At 48.8% G+C, this 12308-nt stretch overlaps 1 protein-coding gene across 14 annotated transcripts in view; it reads left to right on the top strand.

The window, feature by feature from the left end:
- The window catches only part of LOC144148956 (inactive dipeptidyl peptidase 10-like), a 541623-nt gene that overhangs the window by 480945 nt on the left and 48370 nt on the right, over positions 1-12308 (top strand). For 7 of the 14 annotated variants that reach the window (XM_077680484.1, XM_077680542.1, XM_077680557.1 and 4 more), the window contains one exon: positions 1366-1461. In XM_077680484.1, coding sequence (XP_077536610.1) covers positions 1366-1461 — 96 coding nt within the window. Of the gene's footprint in view, positions 1-1362; positions 1462-12308 lie in introns of all 14 variants that reach the window. The other 7 variants (XM_077680480.1, XM_077680534.1, XM_077680548.1 and 4 more) reach the window with 1 other exon arrangement.

Genomic DNA, 12308 nt, shown 5'->3' with positions numbered 1-12308 from the left:
CCTATAGAGAAGAAGGAGCGCTTTCCCAAAATAAGGACCGCTGCGAATGCTTTGTGTAGAATACTTATTTTTAATTCCAAAGCTTGCTCTCCGGCATTATAGAGCGTGGAGATAAGCCGACAGATTAGCTTCGTGCCTGAAGTTCAGACGGCTCATGCACCCAGCGGCATAAGTCAGGAGGGTGTCCAGGATGGAGGCCGGTTGCACGAAAGTGCTGCAGTCCCTCGCAGGTCCATGGCACAGCAGATGCAGCACATTCGCGGCCTGCATGGCGGAGTCGCAGAATGGCCAGGCGGCACCGTCTGGGCTGTGGTACTGCGATGGCCAGAAGGCCGCCGTCGCAGATGGAGTCATTCCAACGCGTGTCCCCTCAGCGTGGCCGCCTCTTGGCCAGCTCAGTTACCAGGGAGATTTGAACCAAACCTGTATGCGAGAGCTCGTGTGGTGCGTCGGATATTTTCTTTCGTCGTGTCGAACATATAGAGCGTACAGGAGCGGTTAGGCTCCTGAGCGATGGAAAAATGAACGTGGGGCATTCCTGTTCCGTTCATCTGGCGCAGGGTCGCAGATTGTCGTCGTTGCAACCACACTCGACGCGCCCTCCATAGGTACACCGTTACTAATAACAGCAGCAGAAGCAAGCGTGTTGACCTGACTCTCAGGACGCTTGGCTCTTCGCTGCTGGAAATGTAAAGAACGGCGCCAGGATGTTCAGGTCTAGAAAAGGAATTACAAGAAAGTGTCGCAAGCAATTTTTGTAGCTTTGTTTTTTTTCCTGTGGGAAAAACACAAGACGCGCGCCGGCACCGTCTGTTTGCCTCCTTGAGCGGAAATCTTGCAAGCGAAATAATTTTTGAAGCGCGCTAACACGTTCCAACGGGGGATATCGATCGACCTCTCCAGAATAGCATGTACAACTCTCGGTCCTTTCAGCCATCTCGAAGCCTCGCAGTCGGCGGTCTTCTTACACGTTCTCTTGTTATAACCGTGATGAAGAGTAGACCAACGAGCTTAGTTTCGTCCTGCTCAGTTGATTGAAAGTGGACCACAAAGCGGGAGGGTGTTTTCCTTAAATCAGCAAATAATTTTCTCGTTGTCTGCCGTTTATTTCTGTTAGCAAAAGAGCACAGCATCAATTTCGAAGCGCGCACATGGGCTTCCTTCTTTTCGTTTGTTTGTTTTTTTTTTTCCTCCCTGGAATCGCCAGGCAAGCTGGCGCCCTTTCTTCTGCCATATCTTCGGGATGAAGCAGATGCCGCGGTCACTCTCGCTTATTGCAGTGCCGTGCGTGTGTGTGTGCGCGCGTGTGTGTGTGTGCAGTGACTGGCAGACGTCGTGAGTGGCTTCTGGTGTTTCTTTCAGGAGACAAGGGACCACGCGTGAAGCAGGCCAGGCTATCGCTCGAGGATGTGCTCCACGGCACGTTCAACCCGAGAAAATTCAATGGCTCCTGGGTTTCGGGTGAGTCTCCGCGTCCCGTCTGGACGCCTCGCTGCTCCGGGAGCACGTATCCCGGAAGCCCCTTGCCAAGAGCGCGTCAATCGCGCCGATGGCCCCCCGCGCGCGCCGGGCAGATTGCGCCGACGTGACGCCCCGCCGCAGTAGCACGGCCCATTCGTCCAATGCGTGCTACGTGCGCGTTTGCGTCTGAATACGAGAAACGGCGGCACGGGCCCGACTCACGTCTCGCTGCAAACGAGCCAGCTCGTCCTTGTTGATCTTTCTGCTGCGCGGAAAAATATCACGGGAGCGGTTATTGCCACTAAGCTCTCCTCCCCGCGGCCTACATGGGCCACTCTAAAGGCAGTGCCTCTATTAGTAGAGCGGGTGCTGGCTCCCGCGACGGCGTTTTAGCATAGCGCGTAGCGTACGCTATGCTAGCGCCAGCGGGTACAGGGATCCGACTGCGCATGCGCGCGTTCGTTCCATGGACGGGCGGGCCACGCCGTGCCTGCGCGCGCATGCGCAATGGGATCCCTGTGCCCGCTGCCGCTAGCATAGCGTACGCTACCCGCTATGCCAGAATACTCTACTAGAAGATTATGATTGCGCTGATGGCGCTCCTAACTCTGGCAAAATGAAAACAATAAAAAGCAAGCGAAATCTTGGCACGGGTTTTAGGTAAGGTTTCGTAGGAAAAGTGAGGTGTGTCGTAATGAAGGGATGTGCGTAGCCCTGTTGTGTATTGTAGCTCTGTTTCGTTGCTTCGCCTCTTACTTGTCCTTACTCAGTGCCGACAGTGCCGACTCAGTACCCAACACGTGAGCCTAAGAGATTACACACTACACATTACCTCAACACATTACTTCAGAAGGTAAAAACGAAGTAGGCTTGAAGTACAGAAAAACCTGACAAAATGTCCGCAGAAAAACTGAAACAAGCTCTCCGTGCTCTTTTCTCTCCCACCACAGCGGACAAATAACAAATATATTGTTGGAAATTCAATGCACGTCGCCGAGCCGCCGTGAATCGAAAGCTCACCCAGTATGGTTGGCCGGGCTGCGTAAACTCCAATCACTGCCGAACAAAAATGTTCCGCTGTGCATTTTTTCACTTTGGTGTCAAACTAATATGTCGTACCTAACGTGTTTGTTGCAACTACGCAATTTAAGTTAGCTTATTAAAGTGAAGCTTTAGTGTTCTCACTGATGGCGACTGTAACGAGAAAACGGCCTGCAGGAAAGCCAACTTTCTCTGACGATGATGGTGAATGATCGTGGGTGAAGTGAAAGAAAAAAAAAAAAAGCTTCCGGTGCCCGAATTGAACCCGGGCCCCTCGCGTTATGAAGCAGCGGGCGTCTATCCGACTGCTCCGTTTCGACATGGTCGAAGCGGTTTGGAAAACTCAGATGACAACCAAAGAATTCCGTCACGAGAAAGCTTCGCGATCAGCCATCGTCGTCGTTGAACGGAGGGGTGCATGATTTTATTAGTGGTATCAATCGGTAAACCCTCGCCTAGTCACGTGGTTCGTTCGCCCTGGACCGCACGCACAGATGGCGCAGCCGCCATGGGCGATAACATAGAGTTTCATACTAATATATACTAGAGGGAAATCTGTCGCTGCACTAGCGGGGCGCCGTGGGCGGCGCCATTGCCGCTAGCCACGTTCCTCGCCTACTTGGCTTAGCTAGCCATATGGCTTCTTTTTTGTCTCGAAGCGCAAGTCAACAAAAAAGGGTAACATTTTTTTTTCTTGTTCATCGTGCATGAAGCTTCTACATAATCACTGACAAATTAATCTTTCTGGAGGTTCAATTTTAGAATAACAAAACAAATTTGATGAACCTTCTACAGTAATATTGCTGCTTTTTGCAGCCAGAGCCAACTTTTCAGCCTGTTCATGAGCCATGCCAAGGACAAGTGGAACGTGCCTGCCCCGTACATGACGGAACGTTCGCCGAAGCACGGCTCCCGTAGACAGTGCGCCAGATTTCCCTCTAGTGTATACATTATTATGAAACTCTATGGGCGATAAGGCGCAGGCGAACGAAGCAGCCGTTTCACCCTCTCCTAGTCACGTGGCACCGCTGCGGTGAAGCTCCAGGCAAGCGAGCGATAAGAAAGAAAGCTTCAGCTTTCCCGCCGGCAGCTGAAGGTCATGGCGATGCGATGAACGACTTTGAAAGATGTAGCGTAGTAGAGCTTCCGCTTCAAAAAGTTGTACAAAAATTCTGAGAATTGTCTAGTAATGCGCTAGCATTCTGAGGCCGTTTCTCCGTTTCCCCTTGGTGGCGTTGCAGGAACACGTAAACACAGGCAGCGTATTTTGCTGGTATTTTGCTTCTTTTAGTGAATTGCGTGCGGGTTTTCAATTAGATCGACCTTTGCGATTTCGGGAGTGCATTTTCAGTTGTTTAATTTTTCTTACTTAATCGCGCGAGAACGCTTGATTATATAAACCTTCGTGATATCGTTCGATCATTTTGCGTTTACTTGCGCGCGCGTGTGTGTGTGTGTGTCTGTTCTCAGATTTCACGTTGGTGGTGTTTGACGCGCCGACGCTACACCTGGGCTATGAGGCGCGCCGTAGTGGAGGACTCCGGATTAATTTGGACCACCTGGGGATCTTTAAAGTGCGCCGAAATCTCGACACACGGCCGTTTTTTTTTTTTTTTTTTTTTTTTTTGCTTTTCGCCTTCATCTGAAAGCAGCCACCGCGCGGCCGGTAATCGAACTGGCGGGCCCTTGGGCACTGTAGCACAACGCCTTAGCCACTGCGCCATCACGGCGAGGTGTGCGTGCGTGCGTGCGTGGTGTTTCGGTAATTGTGCGGGAGGGCACTGGCTTATGTAGATCCTGGCGATTTTTTACGTCTTTTTTTAAAGCGGAGCTTTCCAGGTCGCACTGATGGCATATAGCGCGTCGAAAACGCACTGCAGGAAAGCCAACTTCCTCTGGCGATTACGATGTTCGTGGGCAACGTTACTATAGAATGTCGGTTCGTGGGTGAAGGGGAAAAAAACGCTTCCCGTTGTCGGAATCAAACCTGGGTCCTTCGCTGTGTGAAGCCGGCGTCTATGCGATTGCGCCCTTCCGACACGGTCGAAGCAGTTTGTATTTCGAGCGTTGTGCATGGACGAGCAAAATTAGGCAGAAAAATCATGCACCCCTCCGTGTAACGACGACGATAGTTGGACGCGAAGCTTCCTTCGTGGGAAATCAAGTCGCGAAGTGTTAAAGCCAGAGCCGCTGCGATCAAAATGCCAAATTGCGTGCGAGTCAAAGTCAAAGCTCAACGAGTCAAAGTCCAAACCGTATGCGAGTCAAAGAGACGACAACCAGGGAAACCGTCACGAGAAAGCGTCGCGTTCAACCATCCTCGTCGTTAGACGGAGGGGTGTGGGATTTTTGTTTTGTTTTTATTTTTAATAAATTTCCTTGTTTCCTGCGACAAACGATGTGTTCCAAATTGGCTATGAGTAGCAAAATTGGGCGACGTTTCGTTTGGGGTTTTTTCGTTTATCTTTGTTTTTCTTGTAATGATCTTCATTTGCACTATTATGACAATTAAATGTCTTCTCTTAAAGGACCCATGAAGACAAAATACAAGTTGGGTTTATTAAAATGACTGCTTTAGTCCCGATAACAATGATACCAACATCATCGTAATCTTCGAACAAATAACGGAGATATTAAAGCAAACGTGTGAAGCAGTCGTGACCCCCTAGCCAATTTCCCGCAACATTTCTATGACGTTACGGAACCTTGTTTGTGCGATTGGTGGCCGCCTAACAGACCTGTCACGACGACACATGACTGGACGTCTGTAATGGGGCCTCTAGTTCCGTTTGGCCGCATCACTTGAATGCTAACGTGCAGTTAACGCACTGAAAATTATGTTTTATTGTTGGCCCGTATGACGTCATTCTTGCTAATAACACGTCACTGTGGCGCAATATCTGAAAGTTTTTAAATACTTCTTGCTTTTTTTTTTTCGCTAAAAAAACATCTTTTGTGGCTCTAATGGCGCTGAGGGAGATACTGAATCCTAGTTCTTTCAAATTAAACGATGTTGTATTTTCTCTTCATGGCTCCTTTAAACAATAACGCATTTTTGTGCTGAGTATTTCAACACAGTGCTCGCGTTGGGGTACTCGGCAAAAAGTGCTCAAGCATTATAATTTCATTTTTTCCGCACCTGCCTAGAAGCCGAAAAGGCCGGCTATATAAGGCGCTGTCCTGACACCACGAGGCTGCGCTCTCTGGAATATCGGTTTTAGCGTACGCACATTAAGTTATGGTGGGACATGATTATCATTTTGAACGCGAAATTTTCGTTTACGCCCAAGAAACTGCCGGGCCAGTTTTGTCGCGCTATAGAGACTCAATCTCAATCAGCGAAGTCCCGCTCTCGAACTCCCGAGTGAGGGCGCTCTTCAAGCCTCGGGCAAATGTTTCCGCAGTGAAAAAAAAAGAAAAAGAAAATCAATTTCACAGCTCCACTTTGCTGCCGTCGCCTTTGCCGGTGGTGGATGAGCTCTTTCTCTACGCTGGGGATTTGGAGAGCGGGTCTTAAACTTGCTCCGACTGAGCCCAGGCCGCTACGGTGCGAGCGAACTGCTCTGAAACAAATCGAGGCCGATTTTCTCGAGATTCTCTTCCCCAATATTGTTATTTTCACTTATGACGCAGTGGAAGGTCAAGAATAAAACGCAACAAATGGTGCCTTGACACGAAGTGGCAAGCACCCAGTCTGCCCCAACGAATTGGAGTCCGCTTAGACAAAAACGAAATAATGAAGAAAAGCAGCCCTGTTCATAACAGAGGAATGTGAAGGGTAAAAAATGAAGGCGGTTACAACGCCACATATATATACAGTAATCTCTATAGCAGGTGCACCGACAAGGCAATCCGAAAACAAAAAAAAAAAAATTAGGGAAGCTTTCACTCGCGCCCAAGACTTGAATGGCGGAGCTGTTGTAGGCGAGCATTGCCGGACACATAGTTAAGTTTCAGCATCATTGTTTATTTGCATAATTGCGGTGCTAGCCATCGTCATCATATCCATCGAAGAGGTCGTGGTCTTCTTCGTGGTTTGCGTTGGACGCAAAGTCATCCTCAGCATTTTAGACTCCCACCAGCTCAACTGGCGAAGCTTGCATTTATTCGCGCAATTAGCTTGAACCGTAGCGAAGCTGCCAGATTTCTTTATACGTGAGCTCTGAAGGACACATCACCACCCGTTTGTACAAGTTTGAAATTGTTCATTTACATGTTCCGTCGTTGCTTTGCACTGTGCTAGTAGTAGTCATCGTCATATGCATCGATATCGTCGTGTGCCTCATTCCAAGCTTTACATGCGCGGTAGCGCTTGACGACAGCGCTGAAGTATTTTTTGTTGCTAAAGCCACTGCATGAGCCGGGGACTCAGCGGTCGCCGTGAGGCACGCGCTCACGAGCGCTTCGCATTTTATTGGTACTTTTTTCTGCAACACCGAACTTACGGCTTGTACAACAGCTCCGCTGCTAAAAAATATATGTCTAACAAATAATCGCAAGGAGAGCGCGCGACACGCGAATAATTAACACACCGCGTGTTCCTGTTTGATGTTAAGCAGGTGCTCGAAAAGTGTGCAAAAGCAAATAAGGAAGGGTTAATATCGCGGAGCAGTTTACCCGTCTTCTGTATAAATGTTTAAGTTACCTCTAAGCTTCCTTCTGGTTTTCGAGCGGCCTAAAAGTTTTTTCGCCGCGAGTGGTCGCTTGTGGAGAGATGGCGCAACGGGGCTTAATTTCTCCTTCCCGTCGATAGTCGGGCATGTGTCTTCATTCTTCTGTCCTCAGCCGCACTGGAAAGATGGTGAAATTTTAGAGAGAAACTCTTTGGGCAGCGCCAAGCCGAATACAGTGAAGGAACCTTTGTGAGGGACGCGACAATTCTTCTACAATAATTCTAAACCGCTAAGATCGAGAGCCTAGACGGTTGTTTGTTTATTCAGTCCTCTAGAAATGGTACGAGTAGTGTCCGAGATTAGCGGAGCAAGAAGCTGTTCCCCATCACTGCTTGCAGGGTTGGGCGGGAGATAAGTCTCGCTGTTCCCGCGAATGAGCTGGGAGCCCATTGTACTGTGCTGCCACTGGATGGATGCAGCAGGAGTGCGCGTGCTAAGCGAGACGGAAACCATCTCACGCGCGGCCTCGGCTTCCAACGCCTTGTCTTGGCACAAAGAGGGCAGATCCGAAAAAAAAAAACACAACCCTTATTAAATCTGGCCATTCCGACGGGCGTGATCCCAGCCAGAGTTCTTGAATGTGGACCGGTTTCTAAACTCCGCTTCCGATTCCGGGTCCCGTGAGCGTCTTCTCTTCTCGGCAAACGAACTGGTGCCCGGCATCCAAAAGATGAGAACTGAACTTAATTTTCCCACAGCGTTGGATGACACTACTTATTTATTATTGTACTTGCTTTTCTAACTAGGAAACATTGAATTAAAAATGTCTCCCGATGTTTTCGTGGCTAGCGGAAGCAGCCGTAAACAGCTGATTCTACAATACGTCAACTTTCTGTGGACAGGTAACAGGCTAATCCGGTTGCCGCTAAAGTTCCTAGGGGAGCAGAGTTGCACGGCCATTCGCTGTCTCGGGTTCCAAATTCGTGCAGAAAAGCCACCCTCCACGCATGCAGGATCTGCCGCAGCGGCGGAAGCGGCGGAGTCTGCTCGCGCGTGTGCCGCCGGCCATAGTTTCATACTAATATATACTAGAGGGAAATCTGGCGCTGCAGTCGCGGGCCGTCGTGGGTGCCGCCATTTCAGCTAGCGACGATCCTCGCCTACTTGGCTTGGCTCCATATGGCTTCTTTTTTGTCTCGAAGCCAAAATCAACAAAAAATGGTAACATGTTTTGTTTTTGTTCATCTTGTTCATAGAGCTTCTAAATAATCCCTGACAAATAAATACCTCTTAGCTTCAGCTTTATAATAACAAAACAAATTTGATTAATTTTCTACAGTAATGTTGTTGCGTTTTTGCAGACAGAGGTAACTTTACAGCCTGTTCATGAGCCATGCCAAGGACAAGTGGAACATGCCTGGCCGGTACATGACGGAACGCTCGCTGAGGGGCGGCTCCCCTAGACAGTGGCGCCAGATTTCTCTCTAGTAAATATTAGTATGCAATTCTATGCCGCCTGCGGTGCTGAGCTGCTGGCGTGCGCAGAACTGGAAACGGGATCTTGCGCGCAGCTCTGGAAGCGGGCTTTCCTTTCATCAAGTGGAACCCGCCGTGGGCATATTGAGGAACTGTAGTTGCTCCTGTTCGCCACCCAGGCAGGGGGCAAACCGGGGACCGCTTTTTGAAACAAGAACCTAGAAGTAGTTTCTCAACTCTACATATTGGCAATCTCGGCACCCACCTATACCTCCGCGTCCGAGGAGAACAAAGTGCGGGAACCGACTTACGCGTTCTGTAGCTCGGGTTTGCTGCTACGTAGTGGCGCACAAGAACACCGATTATCCGTAGACATGCCTTAAAATGCTGATGCTTAGGTCGTGGCTGCTAACCTGGCCCTGTTGGTTACTCGTCGCTTCATGGATTCCGCGAGCGTAGCGCTCGTTACTCATCGTTGCTGCAAACCTTAGGAGACGTACTTACATAGCGCATGTCTTTTCTGGCGACAGCAACGCGCGTGGATTTGTGGGGAGCTTTTTTTTCCATCCCTGCGTTTTGTCTTGCGTGAGAATTTTTTGTCTCTCTTAACGGAAAGTTGCGCCGAACTGGTAATCGAAATGCACAGGTTTGCCTTTGATGGCAGCAGGCATAGTTACCGGCCCCGCGGTTAGGGTTAAAGAGAGCAAAACAGCGTTACCGACAAAACGTTGGGCGATCGTGGCAAAAAAAAAAATCATGAACCCAAACGTCGCCTGTCGAAAAAAAAAAAAAACGAAATAAAGTTTATGAATGTGGTGATAAAGCAAAAAATGTGTTTAGTATTGCAACGCTTGTGCAGATAGTGGGCATCCTGGATTTACCAGTCCTGGACGGTCCGCGGGCAGTCCGAGGACTGCGTTCGGACCGGAAGCCCCATAGGAATACATGGGAAAATCGAGCGCTGGATCGCGTGTCGGGCCACGGCCTCCGCGATCGGGCAGTCCGCGGACGATCCGGGATTGATAATCGAGGAGACCTTTTACTGGCGCCGACCGGGAAAGTAAAACTGCCGCATGACTCGCACGAATTTCCGCGATGATTTTACTGCTTTTGCATGCACTTTTCTGCGAAAGTTCGTGGAGGCCCTCAGTTTTCGTACGCTCGCCGATGCCTCAGGGGTGTATGCCACCGTAAGGCATGCAGTGCTAGTCATGGGCACGTTACTGGTTAAAAGTAACAGTGTTACAGTTACAGTTACCTGAGCCAGAAAAGTAACTCTGTTACAGTTACAATTACAAAGTTTACAGAAGTAATTTGTTACAGTTACAGTTACTGTGAAAAAGTGACCTCGTTACTTTTCCGTTACTGCGTATAACACAAGTATAGATCACTAACCAAATGATACAGTTTGTTTAAGAGAAACGTATGAATGCATGTGGGTCGTTAAAATTTCACGAGGTAGAACCCTCGACGAAGGGAACCTAAAAAGGGGGCACACACAAGCACAGCACCAACAATCGTTGCGTACGCCTCATTTTGTTGCGCCAACTGTTTTGTTGATGCACCCGTCAGGGAATTTATTTGCAAAACTCATTGCAACTTAGGTTGGGTTGTTCCTCAAAGTTCGCATCCGAGAGTTTCCCTCTTTTCGGGGGTCCAATTTTCAGTCTCTTTCTTTTTATTGTTTCCGCTGCACTCAAGACGAAGGGAAAGTTCCGAGAAATCACCTTTAAGGCCGACCTCCGACCTCGGTTTTCTGCAGGGAACATAATCGTCTTGGCGACTACCTTTCCTAAGTTGCCAGGGTAGCTGTGTTGTGGAAAGATGAAAAGTGCTGAGGACATGGGAAAGAAGAAAGTCTGAATAGTGTGGAAACCGTGAACTGTACGTCGGCCTTGAACGAGTGGTGCTGTTGGAAAACTTGTATAAAAAAATAGAAGTAACTGTAACGGTATTTCCTGTTACAGTTACTGCGTAAAAAAGTAACAATGTTGCAGTTACAAGTTCCTCTATCTCAGAAGTAACTAGTTACAGTTACAAGTTACCGTAAAAAGTAACTAGTTACCGGTAACGCGTTACTAGTAACTAGTTCCTGCCAAAGCTGGCATGCACTTCATATATATATATATACACGCGCTTATACACCGTGTTCGCCCTCTTGAAGACGTCAGTATAGTAACTTGGGGCGCTCATTGCCTTTCAAAGTATAACTATAACATCAGCTTCAAGCTGCGCGAGACATTCGCATATCGGAGACTCGGCACGGCACGGTTACTTCGTGCCGAAGTTCATGGATAATTATTTACGCTTCCATACCCGTCAATATATTTTCGTTTTATCCACCTTTGGGCGGCTGTGCACGCTCTTGGTAAAAAAAAAAAAGGGGGGGGGGGGTAATGCTATAAGATTATTACTGGCATGTTTTAATATGAGACGTAATTTTTTCTGGGATGGGATGAACACTCAGAGCACAAGCTTGAGCAAACATACCAGACCATAAGACGTTCACTCTATTCATACGTCCCTTAAACTTGAAAATCTATTTTATTTTTCAATCGTTGGTTCAGTGCTGCTGCAAAATATTGGGCGTCGCTTGTCTTCACCGACTTTTGAGTGAAGGCAATCGAAAGTAAGGAACTCATTGAAAGTAAAGTTTTCTGTATCTTTTTGCCGATGGACAGTACATTAGACCGGGAGAGAAAGAGAGAAAAAAGGAAAGCGGCGCCGAGGAAGATGAGATGAATAACACGCTGTAAAAGGAAAAGCGCATCCGCTGGAGCGCGAGATAATCATTCATTCCGTCCGAGCTGCCATTCCTTTTGTCTAGACCGCTTTCATCTGAGCATTTCGACCCTCCATTTTTCTCCCCCCTCCTACTCTCGGCAGCACAGCATGCATAAATGAAGAACTGCGAGCCGAACGCCGCCCAAAGAGGCCCGCGACGGGGCATCCGTTATTTCCACCTGTTTCGCGAGTGACGGAGGAAGTTGATTCAATTCCAAGGCTGTCCCTCCCTCGGCCTGCCCGAGCTCGGCCCGCTCAGCGTGTAATTGCTAGCTGCGCCGCAAGAAATCTAATAAGACTAGATGACTGCCGCAGAAGCCTAGAAAACTTCACTCGCCGTGCGACGCGTGCTGCCAGCGAGCTCTCGCGATGTCCAAAGTGCATCAATTTCTTCCAGCAAGTACTGCACCAGGGAACCGAGACTTGCCTCCGCGTGGACTCGTTCTCGGAGTCTCGATCCCCGACTGCAGCTCAGAAGTGGACCCAATTACGCTCCGCCATCAACGGTCTTGATTCGCGTGGTGCCGTCCCGTGCGCCTTCGTCCTTCCTCCCTCGTTCTTGAGGGTCACGGCGAGAAGTATGGGGTCAAGTAAAAGATGGAAGACCAGTCTTTTAAGAGGCAGGGGGCGCGCAGATAGACATTACGTTGTTGCACTGTCGGTCGGCCCCTTTAATTAAGTTCCGCGAATGGTTGCTTTGTAGCGAAATAATGATGAGTGTCATAGGAGCGCACTGCCTATGCCCCGACCGTTCTTCTTAGATTTTTTAAAACCAAAAAGGAATAGGGACGAAATAGGTTAACAAAATGGGCGGGTAACTTTGGTAATCCCGGTCTTTCTTAACTTTTTTTCCACTTTTCTTATTTTATTGTCATGCGAGACTCGCGCGCCCCGTCTCCGTGAAAGAAAGGGGGCGGGTGTGCTGGCGGATTA

Source organism: Haemaphysalis longicornis, unplaced genomic scaffold (assembly GCF_048455015.1).
Source record: "Haemaphysalis longicornis isolate Haplotype H1 unplaced genomic scaffold, Haemaphysalis longicornis Haplotype H1 scaffold_1, whole genome shotgun sequence".
NCBI classification, from domain to species: Eukaryota; Metazoa; Arthropoda; class Arachnida; order Ixodida; family Ixodidae; genus Haemaphysalis; species Haemaphysalis longicornis.
This window is presented reverse-complemented; position numbering and strand designations above follow the sequence as displayed.